The sequence below is a fragment of the Orussus abietinus genome, unplaced genomic scaffold, assembly GCF_000612105.2.
Source record: "Orussus abietinus isolate OABI.00-Male unplaced genomic scaffold, Oabi_2.0 scaffold14, whole genome shotgun sequence".
Taxonomy (NCBI): domain Eukaryota; kingdom Metazoa; phylum Arthropoda; class Insecta; order Hymenoptera; family Orussidae; genus Orussus; species Orussus abietinus.
In genome coordinates, this window is record NW_019395994.1 from 1,128,326 (window position 1) to 1,155,823 (window position 27,498).

The 27,498-nt window shown below is 43.7% G+C and overlaps 3 protein-coding genes across 3 annotated transcripts; 2 read left to right on the plus strand and 1 right to left on the minus strand.

The window, feature by feature from the left end:
* Positions 1–30: 30 nt before the first annotated feature.
* LOC105698270 lies at positions 31–1,356 on the plus strand. Its single transcript, XM_012422358.2, has 2 exons — positions 31–503; positions 855–1,356. Exons 1-2 carry the CDS (start codon positions 118–120, stop codon positions 910–912), a joined length of 444 nt encoding a protein of 147 aa, XP_012277781.1. The 5' UTR covers positions 31–117; the 3' UTR covers positions 913–1,356.
* On the minus strand, positions 1,263–27,298 carry LOC105698265 (myosin-11). Its single transcript, XM_012422350.1, has 14 exons — positions 26,647–27,298; positions 8,044–8,385; positions 7,184–7,334; positions 6,487–6,972; positions 5,697–6,404; positions 5,432–5,547; positions 5,209–5,349; positions 4,998–5,095; positions 4,606–4,789; positions 4,292–4,514; positions 3,848–4,098; positions 3,541–3,752; positions 3,250–3,400; positions 1,263–3,171 (listed from the first exon to the last, which is right to left on the minus strand). The coding sequence occupies exons 2-14, from the start codon at positions 8,368–8,370 to the stop codon at positions 3,058–3,060; spliced, it is 3,162 nt and encodes a 1,053-aa protein (XP_012277773.1). The 5' UTR covers positions 8,371–8,385; positions 26,647–27,298; the 3' UTR covers positions 1,263–3,057.
* Positions 12,420–15,251, plus strand: LOC105698268. The gene has a single exon (XM_012422355.2). The coding sequence runs from the start codon at positions 13,578–13,580 to the stop codon at positions 14,109–14,111; it is 534 nt and encodes a 177-aa protein (XP_012277778.1). The 5' UTR covers positions 12,420–13,577; the 3' UTR covers positions 14,112–15,251.
* Positions 27,299–27,498: the final 200 nt, after the last annotated feature.

The following is a 27,498-nucleotide window of genomic DNA, read 5'->3' on the forward strand; positions in this document are numbered from 1 at the left end:
GGGAAACGTCACACCTCGGCGGCCTTTCGCATTACCAAGACGTCCAGGACTGCCCCAGGATCATCAGAACGGCTCTTCCGATTTCTTCGGCAACGGTCCAGCTGAAAATTAGGTAAAATGACGGCGATCAATACGAGAATATTCAAGACAGTGACCGTGTTCCTGGTCCTCTACGAGGGAGTCGTCAGTGGACTTCCTCTGGAGGTCGGAGAACAGTCTTCGAAGCCAACCACATCGGCGCCCTTGGGAGATCACTATGATCAGAGGCAAAATGGCACCGAGAATTACCGGATTCACGTCGATGGGCTCGTCCTGGTCGTCGCTCCTGTGGAGGCTCTTCTTCTGGCTGGAGGTATTCCCGGAGCCAGCACGGAACCAAACTTAGCTGCTCTGGGTCAGGATGGACTGCTGGAGAACTCGAAGCCCGGAAGTCCTGGTCCCACCAAGCCCAAGCCGGAAGTCGAGGACAATTCGAAGCGCCACTCGGATCCCAAATCTTACAGGTATTTCTCTTCGATCCTCCTCCATAGAAGAATATCCTGCAAAGGTCATTCCCTTTAAAAATGTTCTCCAACGCCAAACGACTCTGCTTGGCAGTGAATCACCAGGCTATAAAATAATTAACAAGTTAATTCATGAATCTCGTTTTATGAAATAAATGTCGAAAGGAATGTACTTTTAAACGTGGTCTTTAATCGGGACTTCGTAAGCTCCTGAATCCTGGCGATGTCCGGGATTCGCTCCTCTGTGCAGGAGCTAAAATGCGAAGTGAATTAATTGTACAGAATATTTGAGATAGAATGATACCACAGAAAATCTACGTACGAGTAATGGTACTTTTCGTTTGCTTTCAGACCCAGCTTGAGACTGGCGAACCTCATCGCTCCGATTTTACGACGCATTCGCCAATGAGATTTCCCGGAATCCTCTCGATATCTTAAATATAATTTCTAAGCTCATATGTAGTAACGACATAATGACATAATTTAAGTTTGAATGCAAGTTATATAGGCCGAGAGAGCGCACAATGTAGCAAGAACTGTTCTCGTGAATATGCATGTTATCACGGATATCTCCCAGGGGATAAGTGGTTTTTATGCATCGCATACGAGCAAGAATTAGCTAATTAGTACGGAGCAATTAGCACGGTGATATGAGGCGGAATTGAGCGATTATCAGCACACGATATATTCCACACGCTGGTACAAATATTCATTACGAATATGCGAATAGCCAATAGGATGTAATAACATTTTTAGTCGTACTCCCTAGACTGTGTTTATACTGTAATTTAAACAGGGTGCTTCTTTATAAATATCGATTGAAAATAAATGTTAACACGAGCGTACACAGGAATTTGTTATTAATTTTAGTTGTTCTCTTCTCCCTGGCGCGAATCTATAGGTCGGCGAGAATTTACAGATCCATCGCCGTCACTTTTACTGAAACGAAATCTATTTGGTTATAAATTAAAATACATTATTCACCAGGTTTTTGGTAGTCTCATCACAATATCATTTTGTATAAAAACGCTTAAGGCTACGGTATACCTCTCTATCTGTACAATACCGCTTAATTGGACTTGGGTGGAATTGATCGCGTGACTTCGAAAGCCAAGTTACTCTACAGCAAACTATGCCAACGGCTGCACTTGTACAAATTCGAGAGAGAAAGGAAAATAAAAATAAAAAACAGAGAACACTGCCAATTTAAATCCAGGAAAAATGGACTTGGCTATCGCAGAAAATCCCGTACAGATATTTTGAGCGCAGAAGCAATTACTCTCTCGTCCTTCGGGACTCGGGGACGAATTATATTTCCATGCCCGGTACTCTTTATTAACACTAGTGTTATTGTTACTTATTAAAGTGGCAAGGAGGGCAACGATTAATTTTCTGGCAGCATCGCGATAAAATCGGATTCTTTCGATCGAACGCACGTCGTTCAACTTAGTCATTCGGTTCCGTCATCAGTCGCCGCAACAAAGGCTGGATTAAAAGAATCCTCGGAGGTCGATTACGCTGTCACCGATTTCTGCACTTTTTTGCAACACCTCGGGCACTCACCCTCGATCGACCAAACTCACTCATCATTGATTCAATTTATTGAAGAGACTAGGGCAACATAAAAAATGCAAAATAAGAACTGGATAATCGACTCCGCAGTCGGCAATTTCGGCGCGTCGTCGAAACGCTTGTCTAACGTTCCTTCATTTTCTTTTCTTTCCTTTTTTGTGTTAGTTCCTTTACAGGAAATGCACATGAATCTCGGTACTACCGGCGATCGCTCACCTTAGGAAACATTGAAAGTACAAAGTAAAACACTCCCGTAGAGCTTCGATTTCCTTAAACGCGACTCTCGCGGGTTAATTAATTAATCGAGCCTAACTAAGGTAATGAGGAGTCGCGAGAGCACGAAGTAGCGTGAAAGCGATGACAAAAATACATTCTTAACGAAACTAAATCCTCCAAAACCGGCAAAACGCGAGTCGACGTCTCGATATTACGGTATACCTTTCACAGGTCCGCCCGACGACTTCCCTAGGAATTTACTTACACGATTTATTAACCTCTTAATTAATCGTTAATCTAATCGCATCGCCGCATAGTTACATCGCTAACTCTAGAACAGGGGGAGTCATGCCTAATCGTAATACTTAAATGATTCATTCTCCATCGAGATGAGAATTAAGTAATACTTTCCTAAAATTCACAGTAACATCATTGGCCTAATGATCGTAATCTCACAATTACAGTATCTAATCGTTAGTTTCAATTATTCTCGTGGAAGTATAGCGGTACATCCTAGGTGCACGATTTTTCGTGCTATTTTACATCTCGATAAGTTAACGGAAAAAAGAAAAGGACAACCACATTTGTATAGACTTCGATACGGCGATGCGTAAAATGCAGTCTAGAGCGCTTTCGAGTTTTCCTTAAAATCATCTCCACTACGTCGTGGCCTCGTAATTCGTCCCTGACAATTGACCCTTAATACATCGTTCGGCTTTACGGCAAAACCGCGACAATTGAAAACGCTTTTTATATACTAATTTATTCAGGAAGCTAAAAGGAGAGCGGCGTTCGCGTTGTGGTCCTCTTCTCGGGTTTCATCGACAACGCTCTCGTTCGGAGAAACGGACCCATCGAGGTTCGCTTCTTCTTGGCTCGCCTAAAAAATTGACATAAACTTCATGTATGAATATTTTGGTTATATATAATAAATGTAATAAAATATAATTCCAATCACCTCCGTCACCAACTGCCGGCAGTTCCCAAGCAAACTGTTCCGTTGCTCCGATATGTTACATACAACTTCCTCGGCCGAGTACTTCTCCGCCAAATTTCGCAGCTCCTCTAATTTAGCCGCACTCCTCTCCAATTTTGCCTCCAGCTCAGACCTAGAAAATGAAAAATATGACAGTGACACACACCCACACATTTCAGGCATATTAACCCGAAGAAGTGACATAGTATATCCAGCGAAATACAGATGTAAAAAGCCTAGATCAATTGATATCTTCGTAAAATGTCAAATTACTTTTCCTCCTTCAATTCCTGAATGCACGTGTCGTTATCCAGCTGGATTATGCGAAGGACCTTCAAAAGTTTAGTTACAAAATTGTCCACGTCGATCACTTGATCGACGAGGCTCACTGCAGGACAGTAATCGGTCAATGGGACAGGACCATCCGTAACACACGCATCGGATTCACTTGCAGTCTCGCAGTCTTCATCTTCCTCATCTTCAACCTACAAAATCATACAAATTGTACCCCTGATACCTTACCAAACGTGTATCTATTTACAATTTTCATAATTTATCTTATATTTGTTTTGCCCCTTACTTTGCGCCTGTGCAATATGGCTTGCGAGAGATTCGTCAGACTAGAACATTCATCCGTATATCTGCCTATTCTGATCGCGCTCTCATCTACCGATTCGGGCACGCTCAAAGCTCGACGAATGGAGTCGCTACTCGATACCATATTATGGGAATAAGTATCAGGCAAAGGTACGTCCTCGAGTACGCTCTCCATCATCAGGCACGGTTCGGTCTCAAAATCGAGTAAATCGGAGGACGACTCCAAGCTCGGTTCTGAAAATTGACAATAAATCCATTCAATACTTCCGTACAAACCTCTACAAATAATCATAAATGCAAGAGTACTTACACTGGCTTTACATAAAAATAAAGAAGTAATCACGACCCCATCATTAAGTTGAAAGTACTCAAAGTTGATTTTTAATTATAAAGTATGTTACCAAAAATGATACGGATCCATTCTTACCTTTGTACATCTGTTTCTGTGTATCCAGGCAGGACTTTTTATCGGCGTACCTAGCTGCGAATGGATGAGTGGCCCCATTTCTGATAGCTCCGATAACGGCGGACACGAAGGATCCTCTTTTAGGACTTGGTGTGCATTCCTTCAAGCTGTGCTTTGAGCTGACAGGACTGGATTCGACGCTGCTGTTACTTCGACTGTACGCCTCGTTATGATAAACCACATCCTGCGAATGAAGGGTTTTATGGATTATAATTTGCGCCTTCCATTGCAGAGAATGACTGTCAATGTAATCTGCTGGTTAATCCTCGCAGTACCTCGAGATCTTTTTCCGAAATGTTGTAAGACCTGACGAGTTGGTCTACCAGTCCCTCGAGTCGAGTTCCAAGACCAGAAAGAGCAACAGCTGCACCTGACACCGCAGCTCCTTGGGTGAGCAGCAATTCCCTACTTCTCCGTTCGACCGCATTAAGTTTCATGCTCACCGACAGATTTTCTTGCCTGCCAAGAATGATTCGGTTAAGTACATAATTTCTTTTAAACGTTGCAGAAGCCTAAAGGGGTGCTACTCATTCAAACAAAAAATAATGACGCATCGAAAAATTAATTATTTAAAGGAAAGGAACGATAACAAGGAATACCACACTTTCCCTGGACAAATTATCTACGATGTTACACATATCCACAATGCGTAGTTCTTATCACGTACCTCCTCTGCTCGCTGATTCGGACGAGATGTTTACACTCCTCGGTCTGCCTCTCCAAGTCGGCTTCCTTCTGAAGCAACAGCTCCTCCTTACGTTTAATCTACACAAATCAACATTTGGACGCTTATACACACCGATAACATTAACGAGCATTTATCTTTAGCTTAGTACAGTTGAGATAGAAAAATGTGTTAAAATAAAAATCTGATTTACCTCCACCTCAGCTTCCTTAAGAGCTTCGGCCATTGTGGCCTTTTCCTCCTGGAGGAAGTCCTGCATCTCCGTTGACTCTGCCTCCAGCTCCTGCTGTTGCTGAAGAAGGGTCTTCTGAGCTGCTAAACTTTTCTCAAGATCCTGCAATGTCGACAAAAATACATTTCCCTCTGTGATGCATTCTTCCGGCCGTAGATTATGATCGCATCTTTTCGGAACGTACCCTGCTGAGCATACGACAGAGAGACTGTAAATCCGCGATCTCGACCTGCTGATTTGCGACCACCTGCCCAGAGGACTGTAAATGGCTCTCGAGTTCAAGGAAACTGTCGTTATTATCTGCAATGGTAACAAAGTATTAATTAAAAATTATTATACACTCCAGGCTACCGTTATCAAAGTTAACCATTAGTTTCTAAGGAATCGATCCACATCAGTCAAGCAAAACATAGACTCGTCCACGTCCAAATGAATCCACAAACATTTACCAGGTCGTTCGGATTGCGGAGTTCCCAGCATCGCCAAGACCCTCTGAGCATTTCTGTCGAGCTCCTGCCTCGCAAACGCGTGATCAGCCTGCTCCTCTTCCAAAAGTCTCCGGACCTCGGCAACCTCGACCTTGAGCTTCTCGTTCTCCTTTTTCCTTATCTGCGCCTCCTCGGTAACCCGTTTGAGCTCCTGCTGCATCGCCTGGACGTCGGGCCATGAATCCTGCGTCTGGGATTCCTGTTGAAGCCTCTCGACGATCTCGGAGTCGGGGATGCTCGTCACGACCCCTGCCAATGCATTCTCGATATCATGACCGGTCAATCCGGTCTGCACGCAGGTCTCGTGATAAATCCTGGTCCTCTCGACGTTTTTCGTCCTGGGATAGGGCGGCAGGCTCTTGTAAACGGACGAGGACTCCCTGGAAGAGCTGGACTTCTTGCCGATGCTCGCGTCCCTGCTGCCGGATCGGCTCCTGGCGAGTTTGTCGGGTTTTTCGGCGGTCTTGGGGACGGTGAACTTGTTCCGATTCCTGCGGGGAAGAGTGGCATAAGCATCCAGGGCCTTGTTGTCCAAGCTGATGGCCATTCTGTCGCCGCGGGTGCTCTTCAGGTCCACCCTCCCGGAGTACAGGTTCCTCGGAGTAGACAGAGGCTTCCTGGCCTCTTCGGACGGAGTCGACCCTGGAGTCCGAGCCGGGGTGTTCGCACCTGAATCGACAACTTCCATGAGAAAAAGTGCAAACCAAAAACCACGACGATACGGAATAAAGGGAGTCAAACTAATGCGGACCTCCTCGCGACCTGGACGTGCTGGTGCCTCGTCCTCTCTGGGCCAGATCCTTGTTGATTTCTGTGGTCAGCACGGAGGGCAACGTGTCCGGTATCGGCCTGGTCCTCGTCCTGGGCAAGCCGGGATTCGATCCTGACCTAAATGCGTTGTTACTCCTTGCCGTGCTGGTCGCAGGCGTCTCGCAGGATCCTTCCCTGGCCAGGGATTTCTCCCTGGACCTGGCTCTGTCCTTCGGCGTGGGCTGGGCCTTGTTCAGGATCGCTCTGGGAGCCGCGGTCCGCGGCTTCGATCTCGGTGTCACCTGCGTGTAAGCTGCATTCGCAGGTGCAGGCTTCGCCCGAGTCGACTTTTGCGGTTCCGAAGTGGAGCAAGCCTTTTTCTTGCCCGAGCTCGACGCTATGGCGGACCTTTTGACGTTCGTCCGACTTGCTCGAGCGGACACGCTCCCTGCGATGGAGGAGCTCTCGCTGCCGCCTTCGCTGGTACCTTTAAGAAATTAACCAGATGCAGTTACGTCACCTGGTGATCTTCATCGCGAGATCACATTTTCTGGGCCTCGCGGCCTACGGGATAATCAATCGATTGTCACTTTTACGGTCTAATTACTCGTTAACCATTCATTTTTAGAGCAGCTGGAGTAGGCTCGAGACCGCGCTTCGTCGATGAATGGAACGGAGGACACGAAAAGAAGACCTACCTTCTCCTCCCGTCGTTAACCGTAAATCATCCGGAAGAATGGCGCAAGGGTCCTCGTAAACGGAACAACAGCTGACTAGACTCGAGTCGCAGGATGCTTCGTCCAGGCCGCCGCAACTGCTTGCATAGTCCAAGCCATTTCGACTCCGAACCTGTTATTAAATAATATAAAGTGTACTACATGATTCAGGAATCGAGACGTGACTTTGATGTTATTTAATATGACTAAAGGATTAAATAAAAGGAAAGAAAAAAAATCGTCAAAGCCAGTGGACCTTCGTTAAACCCATTACATCCCTTAAAACGCTGCAAGGTAAAGAGTACAAAACAATGTCTCATCCTCGTCATTAACTCTTTTCTTTTCCAGAGTAATCAAGAATCATTAAACCTGTCCCTTTCCAAGTAATCAGTCGCAATTAAACCCTCCCAACCAAGTAATCAGGAATAATTAAACCCAGACCCTTCCAATGTCATCGGGAGTAACCATGGAGCTTTTAGAAATGATGACGTCTAAGGATGAAGACGTCCAGAGGATGTTAAAAATATATATCTTCTATCTCTGAATTTTTCCCGACGTTTTTATTGCACGAGTGTAGAGTACATCGTAACACTTTGTAACGAAATGAAGATTTCTCAAGATAAGTAATTCTCCCCCTGGAGAACAAACCTCGACGTATGGGCGAAATTCCCGTGGCCGTGCAGGCGATTATGGACCTAACGTTGGACGCATGTATAAGCCTTTCTCAAATTATTAAATTCGGAAAAACCGCGATATTACTTTCTGAGGAAAGGTAATAAAAGTCTAAATCACAGGGTAAAATGTCAGGATCCACTTCGACAATTAAGAAAGTAATGGTTTACCCTAGGAACTTCTGCGGCGCATCCCTCGACCCCGCTGTCGCTCCCATCCTTGCTGTCCTTGCCCTCGGCGAGGTCCTTCCTATCTGCGGAGTCGTCCTTGCGGTCCGCGGGATCAGCCGGGACGTGGATTACCGTGATATTGCAGTCGCTGTTGATCGTGCCATCGGGATCCTCCTCGTTAAGCCGCTTCGACTCTCCCGTGGGAGAGGCCAGGTCCTCGGGCACCCCGGAGTCCTGCCTGGCCACGTTCTGGCCCGACGAGACCTTCAGATTGCTCTTATCCTCCGGGGTCTCCATATCAGGCCTTTCGTCCGTCGTCTTACTCATGAGTCGGCTTTCATCCTGGAACATGTTCCAGAGGTGTTACCTAACCCGGATAAGCTCGCGCATATACGCGTTTCGGTCATTTCGAAATCGAGGCGAAACGGATTTAAATGGCGCGAAACCGAGTTTCTACGCAGCAAGCCTGCCGGCATCATTGTCTCTCGTTGGTTTAATTAACGGGAGATTAAGGTGATACGAAAGTTGCGTCCGAGGGGTCTCGTTTATGAAACTTTCCTCCGAAGTGGATGCACCTAATCGTTCACCTCGTGAACGAAACTTCACCGCGTGAATGCGAAGGCCTGCCGGAAGATCCTGATATCCGTGAAATATCAATTTAAACAAATTTTGCTTCTAATCGTCTCCTACATTTTTGTATAAAAATTGTAATTTCAAGTGTCAGGACCTTCCTTACACTGAGGAAAAAAAAGAAACGTCGATTGACTCAAAGAAATATGCATTGCTGTGATAAGATCCTGCGATCAAATGCGTCCAAAGAAATGCCAAATGAAATTCGTTTAAGTTAACGATATAATTTTTTCTTCTCGACAAAGTAATTGTTTCTTCCAATTATATACGATTCGGACAACAATGTATATTTCTCTCAGTAAGGCTAATCTGTTTTCTCAGTATAGGGCCTTCGTATTCACGTGGTAGAATTTCATATATATTTTCATATCACCTTAAGGCGAAAAGAAAATGGCGTCTATGGAGTCTCGTTTAGGAAAATTTTCCCCCGAACTGGGTGCACCGAATCGTTTGACACTTCACCTCGTGAATATTAAAGTGAAATTTCAGAAACGTTTAACTCCTCGTAGATTTTCTTCGACTCATTTGAAGGGGGTTTCACTTCACCTTAACAAGGACGAGTCAGTGGAAAAACGACGAATTGATTACACACTTGTCGTAAACAATCGTGGCTAAATGACGCTAGACGATCATTTAATATTCGATAGGCGTGTCGGGGAAATGTCAAAGCAATTGTCCCACTACTAGATATAGAAGTTCACGACCTACTGATTTCTTTTCCCCCGCCACTTCCTTCTAGGTTAGGAAATAAAAGCCGAAGGATTGAAGAAAATATTTGTCAACTTTCTTCCTCCACGTGCATTATCGACATTTCCACAATCGATGAACACCCTACTTCAGATAAAACGATACTTTCCACGTAGCATACAGATATGGATAGTGGTACTATCCGCACTTCATAAATCTGCAGCTGAACGATAATTCCTTTTTCCTCGGTCTTTTTAATAAAAGCCTAAAATATTACGTTAAATGTCCGAAAATGTTACGAGAAATTCATTTCTAACATTTTGCATTTCCATCGTGAATTCCTAAACCATCCTACGTTCTAAATATGAATCTCTCACATCCCATGGTTTATAATCGAGTTCCTACCGTTCCACGTTTTGCCACTGAATTTCTATCGTCCGACGTTTTAAAAGGGAATTTCAAACGTCCTGGAATTGAATTTCTCACGTCCTACGTCTTAAAATTGAATTTCCCACGTCCTACGTGTTAACATCGAATTTCTGGCGTCCTCCGTTTTAAGAACGGATTTCTGAAGTCCCAAGTTTTATCAACGGACCACCGATTTCTAGAAACCCCGGATAAGCGAGAAAATGTGTATTTCTTTTTTTTTTTTATTCCGGAATGAATCACCGAGCCGATCAAGCGATTTCTCGACCTCGACGCAAAGCGAGGCGAGAATTACACGCGGTGATTTCCCGCGGAAAGTACCGAGGGCAATTTCGTCCCGGAAGTCGCAGGAAAGCCAGGGTCCGCCCGTTCGAATTGACTCGGACCTCATATCCGTCGAATCGGGAAATCCTCGAGAAACTCCCTCGAATCCCTTTATGTCTATAAACGAATGCCATAGGCGAGAGAGGGCAGGGCCACGTCCGGTGATAATTAACGACGCACGTCGCTGTATAGAATTTACGGAGTTTGCGTCCCTAACGCGCGTGCAAAAACGGACGACCAGAGCCAATTTCAACCAATTCTCCCTCTCGTCGTACAAAGAGACCTCTATTTATTACACGGTTTATATCACATCGATTGGTTTCTATTTCTGGAGCCACCGGAGCAGGAAATTCCCTAATAGGCATGGAAAATAAGAAATTAAGATTATTGTGTGGTAACTTATCATTTCTGAGTACATCATTTGCCCTTACTTGGCGAAGATTTCCCTCCTTACCAGATCTTTATTGAACGAAAAAATTAATAAACTCTGGAAGCTACACAATTTGACATAGTGTACTGCTCGCCAAAGAAACTGCATTACTTCGGTAATCGCAATAACTTTTTAAACCAAAACCGCATCACTATCTCTTTACATTACCCCGAACAAATTCGTATCAGTCTCTGATTTGCACATTTTTTTTTTTTTTACGAGTCGCGTAATGTTAAGACGTGTAAAATTCTTTTGTGCAAAATAATGAGGGAAAAAAAAGGAAAAGAAAAGAAAAGAAACACAAGCAATTTGATTTCCTAGACGCGTTATCTCATCTTATTAATTTCTCGTATTACTCCCCTTTACGCGTTTTATAAATTCCTTAAGCCATGCGAATTGACGTTAAAGTCTATGTTACTTATATGAATGAGAATTTTAATTAAAATCTAAGGTCATGTGGAATTAAAATTCGACGATCTTCCCGAGGATTTTCAAGAAAATCCCCTGGAAGCTGCTCCGAAGTTTAAAGCTTAGCGAGGCCAAGGATACCCCGAAGGAATAATTAGCGTCTCAATCTTGTGTGGCTCTTGTCGAATCTATTCAAACACTTGTGCAAGACCGGCATCCAAGGACGACTCTCTCTTTCGGGACTTCCCCGATCGAGTGGAGGAGCACGTATGTATTTGTTACGATGCTTCGTGAAAAATCGCCCCAAAATCGATCCTCGAGAGATACGCAGTATCCCGATTAATACCCTAATCCTATTGCAGACATATTTTCGATGATCGATTCACCGCGATCAGGAGAAAATCGAGATCACTATCTGGCATAGCTACAGACGCTTTATTTAGTATCTTTTCTGCCAAAGTCAAATGACAACGTGACGTCGACGGCAATTTTAATGTTCCGGACTTTTGTTCTAAGGAAAACGAAAAAAATAAAAAAATAAAAAAAGTAATTCCTACCCCTCCAAACGACCAAAGACAATTGACCGAAACTCGAAATAACACAATTTACTCGAAATCGACTTCACTTTTTCGAATAGGAATATAAGTCGATACACCAAATTTGGAAAAATCCAAGAAATAAAAAGAAAACAGGCTGTCCTCAATTTTTATTTTCAAAACCAACGATCCTTTCACCAAACTAGTACTTTTCATAAAAAATACCAAACAATAAGTATACCTCCCGATTTCCGGACTTTCGATGGGTGTAAAAATAAAGGCCCAGCTTTCAATTATTAACCAAGAATTTGCGGTACCAACTCATGGAATTATTCGCATTACGCCTTGGCGATGCATTATCATCCCCGGGCATAATTAGAGTGAACATAGGGTCCAAGATCGAAATTGTCTCAGGGCCTTATACGCTCCAATAACTCGTTACGCAAAATCGCGGGATCGCCGATCGTCGTTCGATACGCCTTTTAAATATTCCATCCGATCGAGTGGAGCGAGTTCGAGGTGGAGTATCTAATGGATTTATAAGCTAATTTTAATGGACGTCAATTCCCCTCGCGGTGGCTCGAGTTATGATTTTCCAGGTGGTTTGAGTCGGAGGCAATTTTTTCCTCGGAGCTCCGGAGCGTGACATCGGAGCGCAGGAATACCCTCGGAGAGACTCGAAGACCTAATATCGATGAAATCGGCCGGTTGGGAATTTCGATTCCACATTTGGCCGGTTAGATTGCGCGGCCAGGAACCGTCGAAACCACTGCTGCAAAACGTGAGATCTCTCTGAAGGAGTGTGCGCGACCAGGGCTCCGAATGATTATGTAATCATTATCAGGAGTCGGCTCGGTATTGGTAAGAGTCAGGGGAAGAACCTCGGAAGGCAACTAGCTGTGGATGACGCAGACGTCGGTATACGGTGTAGTAAATACGCCTTGGAGAGCGGTTATATGCCGCAGAATCGGCAAAGTCGCGACACATCGCGGCTCCAGTCCCGCGGCTAGTAATCCATACGCTTATTAAAAAAATTGCCTAAAAAAGACAAAGATTAAGTAGAAAGAAAACGCGTGAAAGAAAGGTGAACGAAGTGGAAACCGAAAAATAGGAGCAAACGCAGGTGCAATACTCGTCTCAACGTTGTGACAGGAAACAACCAAGTTAACCTGAAATAATGATAACAACAATAATAACAATAACGAATAAAATAGTGAAAACCGCCTCAAGGAAAGGAAGTTAACCAAGAAATCGAGAGAACATAATAAAACGAGGAAGCGAAGTAAAAAACCAGAAGATACTCCGAAGGACATCCACGGTAATAAGGATAAGGAAACCGAAAATCTTCGCTTCGGTTTCACGTTCAGCTTCTCCAAATCATTGTGAGAGTGTCGTGAATTTCATGAGCACTTTCAAGATCAATCCCAGCCACGTGGGATATTCTATCTCCGGTGCACCGTTAACGGGAACACGCGAAGTGAAATAAAAAAAAAAATCGAAAAATCAGCTTCTCCAAATCATTTTCGAGTGTCGTGAATTTCATGAGCACTTTCAAGATCAATCCCAGCCACGTGGGATATTCTATCTCCGGTGCACCGTTAACGGGAACACGCGAAGTGAAATAAAAAAAAAAATCGAAAAATCAGCTTCTCCAAATCATTGTGGAGTGTCGTGAATTTCATGAGCACTTTCAAGATCAATCCCAGCCACGTGGGATATTCTATCTCCGGTGCACCGTTAACGGGAACACGCGAAGTGAAATAAAAAAAAAAATCGAAAAATCAGCTTCTCCAAATCATTGTGAGAGTGTCGTGAATTTCATGAGCACATTCAAGATCAATCTCAGCCACGTGGGGTATTCTATCTCCGGTGCACTGTTAACTGGAACACACGAAGTGAAATAAAAAAAAAAATCGAAAAATCAGCTTCTCCAAATCATTGTCGAGTGTCGTGAATTTCATGAGCACTTTCAAGATCAATCCCAGCCACGTGGGGTATTCTATCTCCGGTGCACCGTTAACGGGAGCACGCGAAGTGAAATAAAAAAATAAAAAAAAAAATCGAGTCAAAGCGAAGGGAAGAAAGAGAATAGGATGAAAGAGGCAGCCTCCAAAGGGTCCGGACGAGAGGTGAAGAGATACCGAGGAGACGGTCTGCGATTGGAGGTGGACTCGAACGAGCAGATCCTGGAGATCGCCGGGGACGGTTGCAGGATCAGAGTGGCCGAGAACCTGGGAAGTCTGCGGGTTTCCGGGGACGGATGTAGCCTGAGAGTGGTCCAGAACTCGGGGGACATCGAGTACGTCGGCGACGGGGGTCGGGTTGTCCTAGGTCACGGCTCCTCCAAGGCCAGGGTCAAGTACGTCGGCCAAGGAGGCGAGGTGCGCTGCGAACGAGACACCGGAGGTCTTCCGAGAAGACCGGAAGCGAGCGATCCTGGCAAGGTCAGGAAGGAGACCGGAAGAGGAGATCGGAGAGGAGCTCGAACGCCAGAAAAAGGCCATCAAACGAAATGCACGACGAAGACCTGGACGACCCTGGGGACGTCGTCTTCGGCGGAAGTGACCGTAAGGACATACGTGCCCGATGGGGTTAAAAATACCTGGACGCTGAGGAATTCGTCCTAGAAGAATTGGGACTACTCGATTTCTTTCGTCGGAACTCCCTTGGCATTTAAGGGCTCGACTGGGATTATTAATTATTAAGAAACTCTGACCTAGTCATTATCTGTCATAAATATTTCGAGTTATGTTACGAGGAATTAAATTAAATTGAGAGGAGAGCAGAGCAAGGAGCACTGCCAGCGAAGAGCCGGAAGTGAATGATCCTGGCAAGGACAAGAAGACCGAAAGCCAAGTACCACGGAAACGGGAAAAAAAACACAGGTGGACGTTCCGAAGAGCGTTGTACATCGATCGTGATCAATCGATTAAATTTAACCGAGCACATGCGCTATCGATACGAGCCCGGAACACGTGAGGGGATCATTAATAAACTCGAGTAAATAAAATTAGATAAAACAAAACTGGACATTCCTGTCTTAGAATGCGACGCAAAAATGCAACGAGGGGGAGACAAATTTTAATAAAAAAAAAAAAAAACTAGATATACGGTTACTTCGAGAACACCTGAGAACGTGGACAATTGAGGACAAATTGCATGCAATTTGCTCAATTGAAGAAAAAGGTGCCCACGTGCCCTGTTACGTCAGGGAGACCCGAAGACTGTCATTATAGATGGATTCTATTTATTTAATTTTACGTAACAGCAATCCGTCATCGCGTGGACTATGTCATCGTAGATATAATAATCTATAATTAATATTGAGTTCTGTCATTTAATTGTAAGAGAATTCCTGCACCCAATTCAGTTGACATGATTAGTTCTCCTAATCTGTAAAAAAAAAATCCTTGCGATCCTTGCGTGCAAATTCAATGTCGATTATCGCCCATTGAACACTCGCTATCCGTATTGATCGAATAATTGGCACGCATTGCGTATGACTCATTAGGCATTAACGAAGGCGGCTTAAAAGTGCAGGGTAAATTTCTGCGAAATATGACCGCTTCGTTCCAACGACCTCAGGCTAAATAGAAAAAAAGAAAATCTGTCCTCACATGCGATCCTCCAGAGACCTTTATACATATAAATTAAATGATAAAGTCGAGGCTAGTAAATTAAAATAAGAAATTACTTTTATTCAATGTTACGTTAATTTTATGCGCATCGAAAATCAAGAGAGAAACCCTTGCGAATGGTCGTGTTAAAAAATAATAAATAGGTATTAAAAGGTCGATTTATGGGGGGAGCAGCAATTTGCAACTGATCGCAACAAAAGGAACGATATAAGATAATAAACTTAGCGTAGAAAGAAGAAAAGAAATCCTCGCTCTCTCGTGGCAAAAGTGTTAAAAATAAATCGATCCTCGTCAGATCGGCACGCGGGGAGTTATTTTTCGATCGGCGACCTCTTGGGACTCTGTATAGGCTGCAACTCCACATTCACGAGCCGACTCAAAGTACCCGATAGGAAGATTATTGACCCCGAGGTCAGCGCTAAGTAATTAATTGGGTGTCAAACGAGGGCCCTCGATATTTCCGACAGGAAACCGCCGCGAAATCGCGACGGGGTTATTTTTTCACGCCAACGTTCTCCGAGACTCTCGGTTGGAATTGCAATTCAGGAAGTGCATAATAATCGGATATGTAAAGTAACGAGAACAAGGGCGGCGAAGATCTCGCACTTGGTACGCTCTAAGTGGCACTGATAGGAGGAAGTTTCGCTTTAATACCAATCGGGATTTTTTGAGACAGAAACGCCCTGCACGATCAATGAAAACTCTCCTTTATCCAGGTGAAAATAGGTATCGCGTTTATCGAAAACCAATGAAAGCCGCATTTGATAAGGCCCTTCTGCAGGATAAAAACGTAAAGAAAGTACTCCCACGCTTCGCGAGACTGATAACCGCTTGTCAAGAGACTCGATATTCTTACGAGAAGTGCACCGTCCAATGCAATTCTTAATGCTAACACTTTAAAAACCATAACTTTTACGAGAAGTCCCCTTTTCCAATGCGAGTCATTCTACGGAAAGTGCACTTTTTAATGCAACTTATTTTTTAGGAGAAGTATACTTTTCAATGCGACCACTCTCGAAAAAAACCGCGACCGTGACATTCCCAATCGTTATTGCGTGAATTGCTACGATGTAAATGTTTAAATATTTCTTACCTCAGTACCCAATAAGCCTAATTCTCCGTCTTGCGTTTTTTTCTTAACAATCCAGTACACAATAGGAACCGAAACGTGATACGATAAAAACGTTTGAAACGTTGAAATAGCACGAAATGTTATTGCGTTAATATTTGCGTATTTTTTATTTCAGTAGTGAAGGAATCGGTTCCCCCCTTTTTTCATAATCCAGGACAATGGCCACCGAAATATATGGTCGAACACAAATTTTTAACGATACAACCATCCATAGAAATACTGAATCTGAGATGATTAAATGCACCGTAGCCGCGCGATTATCGTAGAACATATTCCGCGGCTAGCTTCCATGGAAACCGTGTATAATCAATGAAAGCAGGTTCGATCTGTCGAGAGCGGCACGTCTGACGCCGAAAATGGCAAAAATATTTCCTCCAAGTGACACGTTAAGCCGACAATCCCAATTTTTATTTCCAATTTTTCCATGCCATCGGATTATAAACGGACGAAAAATCGTGAATAAATTTTTTTCTTTTCCCCAATCATATTGAGCGGAAGTCACGAAGCTTGTGCCTCGACGATTTATGCGCAGGAAAATGTAATTTTCCTTCGCAATTTCTTCCCGGCGAGGCGAACATTAAAATACAACGATCACGTCAGGACTTCCCCGTGAAATGTCTGGATCGTCAGAGCATGTATAAAACATGCGATGTCGTTTAAACCGTTTGAAACGGGCTCTGGCGATCTCTCGAAAACGTAAATAAACGACTTCCTTTGCCGTTTCCAAATATACCATTTTAAAAACAATATTTAAGTGACGCGACCCCATGGACGAGGCAATTTTCCACATCGCGTAGAAATATGAAACTCCTGATTTTTTTTCCACAGAGATCTTGGAAGCTCTCATGAAATCAGAATAATATGAAACGTGCTCCGAGAATCTCTCGAAAAGTCAAACCCCATCCTTTGAAATCCCCAGCTATATAATTTTTAATAACATTTACGAGGCCTCACAGACTCAGGGAATTTAGCAAATTCTTTCGAGGCATCTGGAAAGTTTCATAAAATGTAGGAAAAAAATATATATATATGGAAAACATGAAATATTCCAAAACGACAAAGACACCGTTCCCAGGATCTTCATTTTCGACAGAAGTCTTGTCTCAAAACATTCCGTGGTTGCATAACCGTCGGCATGAAATCGTGAAAAATTGCGTCGCCTCCCGTTGCACAATTCCGATTGCAATCAAAGAAGATCATTGTCATTAGAAAATATTTCTTTTTTCCAGAATACAATTGCACGAAGCCTCGAGAGTTAAGGAATAACCAAACGGACGAGGAGAATTCGTTCGCCGAGCAAATAGAATGAAATTCTCTCGGGCGTTAAATCTCTTTTTTCCGTGCGCGGTGCAACGACGGTACAGAGACTCGTTGCATAATGCTCGATATGGTCAGAGAGGAGCCCCACGCAAGGGGCCGCCGGCCGTTATGGTTAAATATGGTAATGCTATCACCGAGCGAACGGCCAGGGGCTATTCCCCCGAAAGCAGACCCGGCCGAAAAACATCTTGTACCCGGCAATCGAATTAAGCAATCCGGGACTTCCCTGGCACGCTCGATCTTATAAAAATGCGTCGTTTAGCGACCGCGATTCGCTCATTGCGGACGTCCCGTTCACGACTCGCGCGATGACGTACGATTGCCCCCAAAAAATTTTCTTTTAAACCTCTTTACAGCGAAAAAGTTTCATTTTAACACGGAAAGAGATTGACAAAATAAATTAATTGAATTCTATTATAACATGGAAATGTACAGATATATCTTGAACTTGTCTATTTTTCACTCATTGCGGACGTCCCGTTCACGATTCGCGCGATGACGTACGATTGCCCCCAAAAAATTTTCTTTTAAACCTCTTTACAGCGAAAAAGTTTAATTTTAACACGGAAAGAGATTGACAAGATAAATTAATTGAATTCTATTATAACATGGAAATGTGCAGATATTTTAAACTCGTCTATTTTTTCACTCATTGCGGACGTCCCGTTCACGACTCGCGCGATGACGTACGATTGCCCCCAAAAAATTTTCTTTTAAACTTCTTTACAACGAAAAAGTTTAATTTTAACACGGAAAGAGATTGACAAAATAAATTAATTTAATTCTATTATAACATGGAATTGTGCAGATATTTTAAACTCGTCTATTTTTCACTCATTACGGACGTCCCGTTTACGATTCGCGCGATGACGTACGATTGCCCCCAAAAAATTTTCTTTTAAACCTCTTTACAGCGAAAAAGTTTCATTTTAACACGGAAAGAAATTGACAAAATTAATTAATTGAATTCTATTATAGCATGGAAATGTGGAAATGTTTTAAACTCGTCCTTTTTGTGCCTAAAACTCATATCAGCGTCTCTTTACCTAACCGTCTATTCTCCATCTAGTTTTTCGGTGCCAGGAGGAAAGTAAAAGTAACTTCTAAAGTGAAGTAGAAAACCAATTTATAATCCTGCCCTCGCGAAAGAGAAAAGGAAAAAAAAGAAATCATTTCTTTACAAATGAAACCGCAATTTTACGAGCATTCTCTCTCAAGTTGAACGCGACTCGCAGTGGGGCGGACGCGAGTGGTGACGCCCGGCGTCGGTCGCACGTGCCCGCGCGACCTAACGACCGCGGTCACGTTTTACTGCACGTCCCAGGGACGTCCCACCGACGTCCTGCCGACACCTCGTCAGCCCAGGAGAACCAGCAAGCCCCGGTCTATTCTCGGAGAATGGGTCTACGCGGGTAAGGCCGATTAATTTCATTAATGCGAGAGAGAACACGGGGGGGAGACCGGAGGCCGTTAGACGCGACCTAAGACCGCGCGAACCTCCGCGCGCCATAAACACCGAGAGACGGCGAACCGTGAATGTCGGCTCGAGAAGAAACCATTATTTCAACCTGTCTCACCTGACCAATATGGCGGCGTGACCCGGGCGTCCTCGCAAATCGCCGGGAGGCGCGCAATCCGACGCCAAGTCGAATCTCGAGAGGTTACACCGAGCTCGATATTACGTATGAGAATATAAAAGGGAAAATTACACGCTAATTCGATATTACAGAGGATAACGAATAAGGATTCGCGAAAGATTATACAGGAGTTCGATATATTACAAAGAGGAATGGGAAAAAAAAAAAGGAATCCCGTAATCGGTGCGAGATCCATGGGCTGGGAAACGTCTTTAGAAACAATGGGACTTTAAAGTTTAAACTGGGTTCTTGCTGATACGAGACAGGTTAGTATCTACAATCTTGATAAATACATATGTTACTTCGGTAGCGTCAGCCGAATATTCGCATGCCCATATAACAATTATATTCTATGGTTAACCAATATAGGCGCGGTCACGTGGTCTCGTCTCCGCCATGGAAGGGGAACGACCAATAGGAGCGCGGAAGCGCCGCTGCGCGCGCACGCTTTCCCCCACTCTCGTGCCTTCCGCAGCACAGTGAGGGGATCCCTCATCTTCTGCCGTTGTTAATCGACATTTTCGTGTCTGCCTACATTTTCAGGTGGAATGAGTTGTACGGTAAAGAAACTCGTCGATGAGCTTACCTGACAAAAATGTCCTACACTCTGGAACCTCCGAAAAGGCGAGGAAAGAGGTTAGGTCGAGTGGGACGAGCGACTCGTCGGTCGTCCCCAGGACACGGGGGCGAATCGCGAGGATGCCCGTCCTCTGTGCGAAAACGTCTCGCGGAGGCCGGGAATGATTTTAACGAGCCGGTAAATATATCCGCGAGCACGCGAGAGGCGGCATCGGGTGGGTCCTCGGATGGCCGCATCCGAGGCTGCATTCTAAGGAGGCCGGAGCCCGAGTTAGGTTAGGTCGCCTGGCCAATACGAATTTATCTCGGGCACGTTTCGCCCCTCCGACGGCATAAAGAGAGAGAAGTAACGCGTCTCTTTGTCGCGAGGGAGGGAGACAAAGGGGGCCATGGACGGGGGGTAAAGGGAAGAGGGGAGGGAAAGAGACCCTACCGTTTTATCCCCATTTATCTATCTTGTTTATCTAGTTAGGTTATACCGAGTTGTCCCAAGCCCCATAAACCACCCAGTCAAAACAGCCGCCAAGATCGCGTAACGAGTGCAACAATGTTGACTCGTATCTCTTCCTATTCGGGCCTGAAGATTAATGTTTACTCCCAAGAATTAAGCCCGATTAATCGGGAGGAGTCCCCGCAGCATCCGGACGATATTGTCTCGTACGATGCCACGTGGCGAAGAGACCGATCTCTAACAGAAGAAACGGAGACGGAGAAAGGGCGCACCCCTTCTCGCTTTGTCACTTTTTCGCACGTTCGATTAAATCCCGACGACCTGACAAATATTTTCGGAACCGTGCTTCACCGAAATGGAATGTAACGAGGCTCCAATTCGTTCCACGATGGATCTCAACCTCCGGGATATTCCGTCTCGAGGAAGCCATTTGCCGAGTTAGCCTAAGTCGCGATACGTCTTTCGGAAATCCCAAGCAGGAAACTGTTTAATTGAATTTACACCTAATTTCCAACTGGTTTCCCGCATTTTATATTATAACTTTATTTTATTCGACTTAACAACATAGAAAGGAGGTAATTTCTTGCATTTTAATTGCTGTAATAAAAAAAATAATCGCGCCGATGATCGTTAAAGTGGCCTGAACATTATTTTTCTGTTACGAAATTAAGTTCACATTGTTGTAATGGATATAATATAAAATATGGGATGATTTTTTTTCTCTTATTTTTGACTTGGACCACTTTCATCATTACTGGCACAATTGAGATCTATTTTAAAGACAATTGTTGAAGAGTCCATGAGAAAAAGATATACAGACTCCGGAAATCTAATTATTCTCTTGATTTTCTTAGGGAGACAGCGAAAAGGAAAAAGGGCGAACGGTGGGGCTAACCTTTCTTTCTTTTTTGCCGTTAGAGAGCCTCTTGCTATATTGCACTGCGCAGCTGTTTCGCGTAAAAAGAGAGAGAGAGAAGGGAAGAGAAGGAGCGTGAAACAACCCTTTTGTTTTCTCCTTTTTAGTTCTACTGCCTCCATGGCCAATCCAGTGTACAGGGTCCTTACATGCCATGTCTATGAGGAAAGTTCATTTGAAGAACAGTACCCCCCACCAAGCTCCGGGGGTTAAAAAAATGGCGGGGACATTTGTGCGCGCGCAGCCAGAAATCTCGTTGCGATTGGTCGATACCATCCAATGCTAATAATAATCCGATCACGTGACGTCGGTACGCGATGGAAAGAGAAACCTTCCCAAATTGAAGCGAATCCTCCGTAATTATCAAACTAAGATTAACAGAATTCCCCTTACATTTCAAAAATACCTTATAAAAAAACATTCCCTGGAACCATTCGCAATAAATTTTCGTACCGCGGTTCAATGAAAAGTTTAACCTGCAATTTCGCGCCCCAATACCAATTCCCGCCGGAGAGCATTGAATCCTTTGAAACGCGCGAGTAAAAGAACATGGGAAAAAAAAAGAAAAAAAAAAAATGAGAAACGATATCTCGACCTGCAATTTTAATTGCCGTGCATACTGGAACCCCGGGGACCCAGTTAGTGCGGTAATGCACATTACCCGTGACTTCACTCTGCCGTTTTATTTTATACATCCACCTATCCCCGTTCGCTCCTCGCTACGTTTCGCACGTTTCTCCCGAGGCTGGAATTTTTATATCGCGCTACGGCTAACCTGGCAGGACTGTTCATAAATAACGCCTCTAAGCCTGCGAGGCACTCGATAATAATTAAATGGCCTGCTTTCATTCCCACACGCTTCATTCTCCCCGCAAAGCGCCATTTTCCCGTAAATCTTTCGCGTATCGAAACCTCGAGCGAGGCGTTCGAGGTGCAGAGAATGCACTTTCCATAAATTAATTGTTCCCACACCGACAAAAGATCCGCGGCTAACTCCTGGGGCGACGGTCGATCCTTCAAGAAATTCTTCCATCGAATCGCGTGAATAATTACAAAAGAAAGTTACCGCTTTACGTGAAAACGAATTTCCCCTGAATTACTTCCAAAGAAGAAGACTGGTAAAAAAGAAAAAAAAAAAAGGCGAATCGCTAAGAAAGAGTATTCCAAACACGTGACAGGCCAAGAACTGCCTTTTAATGATACAACATCAACAATTGCAAGAACATCTAAGACGAAAATAAACGCATGAAATAAAATTAAATTCGAGGTAAAACCGAGTGTCATTACCAAGGCAACGAATTTCACCCGGTATTTAAATTTCCTTTTACAAGAAGAACAGCATGATAAATCAATAAGCATTGACTCATCTCGAGATAAGAAACTTCAACGACCGTTAACGAAATCATGTAACCGGCTGTAGGCTGACTAGAATTTAAATGGCTCGGATAAACATTTACCGAATAATCCAGCTAGGCCTATCGACTTCGGATAAACTCACCTAAATCTCGGAATATCTTTCAGATGTCGGGAACGAGTTATAAGAGAAAGAGAGGGAACTCGGGTCAGACCGGATCCCTGATAAAGTCCCGCGGGTTCTCGTTATTATCTCCGGCACTGGCGGAAGTCACAGCTGGGCAACCGCGCTTCCTTTTCCTTTCGCTCCTTGGGCCAGCCGTAAATTATTCTAGTCTCGTGTAAACATTAAGGCCAGAATCGTTTATACGTTCCCGAGGCAGCGACCGAAGGCCCGGCCGACGGCTACCAAACCTCTTCCCGTAGAAAGCAGCGGATAAGGACGAATAATAAATTACGCCTAGCCGATATGTACCGGGCTTTCGATTTCAACCAACTAAATTGACGACTTTACTTCCGGCTTACCCGATTCGCGGAAAACTTCCACCTCGAGTAATGGTGCCAAGTAATAAAAATGAGAACTGCCTGGAAATGCGGGAAAGGCAACGACCGTGACATTAAAAAATAAGAAAAAAATTCTCCTTTCTTGAAATGAAAAAAAAAAAATAAAGACATTTCCGCGGTTTCTCGAATCGTTTCCCGATCTCGGGCGAGTGGTGTTCAATCGTCGGTTTTCGTCGCTCTCAAATTTTCTACCCCTTTCCCCCTAATTTTCCGAAACCCTCGAATTTCCTCGGCAATCCCTCCAAGTGCTCTCTGTCTATCTATCTCTCTCTCTCCTTCGAAGGAACTCGGTGCAGCTTTACATTCGGGCAGCTTCTTACTTAAATAGACGTCCAATCCAAGGCTCTCGATTGATTTGTAAGCGATCGATCGATTTCCTTGCGGAGTCGTTTCGTCGGCTCGAGGAACATCCGTCATTAAACATTGAATTTCCGGTCCAAATGGTCTACATAATGAATTAAGCCAAATGTAGAATGCCTTCTTCCGGAATGTATAAATCCAACCGATTCAATCTCGAGGCGCATAAACTTTGATCGATTACGTTAAATCTCGAGACGAGCCTTCGTAATAATGGATACAGGTGGTACGCGAGATATTTACTAAATCGTGTACTAAAATTATGAAAACTCCGTCCCGAATTTCTTGTTGAGATAAATTGATTTCTTGGGTTTGCTGGACACAACGGACCGTGAAAAGATTTCCCTCCTCGTCGTGAATTTCGAGGAACTTCGAAAAATTTAGAGAATGGGAAGTTCGACGGTTCCCATATAGATAAATGCTCGATAAAAAGGAGCGAAATCATCGTTAGAGATTGCGTTCGCGGTGTAAACCGGAACAACGGAGAGAGTTTGAGAGAACGTAGCATGTACAATTCAAGGCGGCCTATGCATCATTTAAATACCCCATTCGCTGAATTTAGCTTCCAAGGGGGATATCTGCTCGTCCAATGTTTAACAGGACAAATTTTCAAACTACTGTGGCCATAAATAAACCCTCAATATCAACTGGTCATACATAGTATAAATAATACACCAAAATTTAGTTTACCCCCGAATCGTCATAACCTAATCACGAAATGTACATTCCAACATTAATTCATAAAACGTATAACGTCGTATAAATAATCATCAAACATCGTATAAATAATACAAAAAAATTTAGTTTACCCCCTAATCGTCATAACCTCATCACGAAATGTACATTCCAACATTAATTCATAAAACGTATAACCGTATAAATAATAATCAAACATCGTATAAATAATCATCAAACATCGTATAATACAAAAAAATTTAGTTTACCCCCGAATCGTCATAACCTCATCACGAAATGTACATTAAAATATTAATTCATAAAACGTATAACCGTATAAATAATAATCAAACATCGTATAAATAATACAAAAAAATTTAATTTACCCCCGAATCGTCATAACGTAATCACGAAATGTACATTCCAACATTAATTCATAAAACGTATAACACTGTATAAATAATCATCAAACATCGTATAAATAATACAAAAAAATTTAGTTTACCCCCGAATCGTCAAAACCTCATCACGAAATGTACATTCCAACATTAATTCCTAAAACGTATAACGTCGTATAAATAATCATCAAACATCGTATAAATAATACAAAAAAATTGAGTTTACCCCCGAATCGTCATAACCTAATCACGAAATGTACATTCCAACATTAATTCATAAAACGTACATAATATATTCTTCGAGCATTCACAAAATTATAGCAATGTTATAAAATTGTATTACAACCTTGTGCACTAAAAGTGCATGAATTTTTTTTTTTTTTCTTTAACGGTGTACTTGCAGAACTTTGGAATAACGAGAGTCGAGGTGATTACGTCGCAAAGGGTTTCGGCGTTTCGGGAATAGAGCGTGCAACCGACCGAGAAAGAGAGAGAAAGAGAGAAAGAGTGAAAGAGGGAGAACGAGGGGTTACGTGGGCCAGGACCAACAAAAACGAAATCAGCCAGGCTTACAAGGACAAGGCTGAATCGCTCCCGACTAATAACTTGGACAGTTTCGCCGATTCCTGACAAGGCCTACCTTCTTCATGGCCGATTGGCTGAACATATATAAAACTGATCAATACAGGAATAACTAACTGCATTTCTATTTTCCTGCTTACTAATTCATCATAGTGTTCGACACGGTGCAGCATGTTCTTTCGTTTTTTAGCCTTGCCCCCATTAAGCCAGTTTTGCTATTAGATATTTTGTTTAACCAGTTCGATCGATACAGGAATACCAAACCGCATTTCTATATTCCTGCTTGATAATTCTGGTAATTAATCGTAAGTATTAGACAAGGTCAAGCATGTCCTTTCGTTTTTTGGCCTTGCCCCCTTTAAGCCAGTTTTGCAATTAGATATTTTGTTTAATCAGATGTTAGCTTATTTTACGCAGTTTATTCGTGATATTATCACGGTCAAACTCGTTACTTTGTCCACGTCTTTGTTACGATATAGCTCATAGATTATTTGCATGATATGAGCGGATTGGACCAGCCCAAATTCGACCGATACATGTTACTTTTTACAGACGTAGGTACACTTTATGCGTGTCCGATCTGATCTGATGGATAAAGTGTAACGACGTCTACAAGTAATGTTTCAGATCTGGTCTGATCTCAACTGATCCAGATCAGCTGTAATGCAGCTCATGGATTATTCCAAACATGATCGGATTGGACCAGCCCAAATTCGACCGGTACATGTTACTTTTTACAGACGTAGGTACACTTTATGCGTGTCCGATCTGATCTGATGGACAAAGTATAACGACGTCTACAAGTAATATGTTTTAGATCTGGTCTGATCTGAAGTGATCTAGATCAGCTGTGACGTAGCCAGTCTTAAGCAGCACTTACAGCCCTTGAAAAAGAGACAGAAAGGACTGGCAAGAAATCCCCATAAACGATTCAATTAACCTCACCCCTCCTCAACTCTCCTTTAATGGCAATTGAGATAATTACCAAAGCGCAGAAACGACGTTGAAACTTGTCAATTAATTCCACAATTTTCCGTAAATAGATACTCAAATATAATACGAGACTGAACTAGAAAAGTAATATTATTTATAAAGATTAATCGATTAATCACGCCCCTTCTCTTGTAAGGATAAATGAAAGAATTATTAAAGCATAGAGATAACGTTGAATCTTGTTTAAAGGTCAAACCACTTATGATTGGACCCTAAAAAATGTAAAAGAAATAGCTTAAAGAAATAGCATTATTTATAACAGTATGTACCAAGGACAATTACCCAAAATTCCTGCAAAAACCCGGAGAGCTGGGTTCCTTCCTATTTCTTTCATGATAGAAAAGAAATAAACCAGAACGCACGTAATTAAGGTACCCAAATGTCTAGGAAGCATGAAAACGACGAAAATGGCCTTTCACGAAACCGTAAAAAAATCTGCGAAATCTGTGAAATAATCGGGCGAGAAGCAGCGCGAGAAGCTCGGATGGGAAAACGAGAATAGGGGAATATGGAAATAGGGGTAAACGAATTATTTATTATTACTTGAAAACAGTCGGGTAAACTCACTCAGTCGGTCAGTGGTCGGGAGATCGGGTCAAGCGTTGCTTGGTCCTGGTTGAATCGTCCCTCGTGTCGATCGATACGTTCCTGAGGAATTGTGACCTCGTCTCGTCCTCGAGGACCGTACCGGCGGCTTTATGGATTAGCACCCTCGGAACGTCCCGAGGGATAACCTAGACTTCTGGACGGATGGACTGCCGCTACCGGGCGGCCTCGAGCCAGACTTTTCGGACGCTGCGCGAAAAGGCGCCGACGCCGCTACCAGCGTCCGATGCACCGCGCGATACATGCGCGTCTCTTGCGACCCTCCTCCACCTTCGCTCGTGTGCCTCGGGTATGTACGAATCGCCAGGCGCACGACGACGGCTTTCGCACGCGCAACCGCCGAAAAACGAACTCAACGAAGCAAGGGGCGACGGCGAACTGAACCGAACCGAACGCCGAACGCGGGAGACGCGGCGACACTGTACGGCGGTGCACCGCGCCGATTCAAAATGGCCGCCAACGTGGCGCCATCTCACATGGAGGCGGCGAACTGTTACCAGAGATAAGTTGGTAGATTGCTCACGAGCAGGATCGCGCGGTCGCATCCTGTGCTGCCCTCTGGTTTCGTACGATTACTTTCACCGTTTTTTGCCCCATTTGAGGATAAAATAAATAAGGTAAGTCAAGTGTAAAGTCGAAGAGGGCGCCACGAGTGTTCTTCCCTTACCGTCAAAAGCGAGCAGTATCGGGAAGCATAGGTAAGCCGCTACCGTCACAGCCGCATGGTATTACCATCACGAGTACGTGAGCCGGCAATGGCGACTGGTAGATGGCACCGCCATCGCGAGTGCGCGAACCCTTACCAGAAATTCG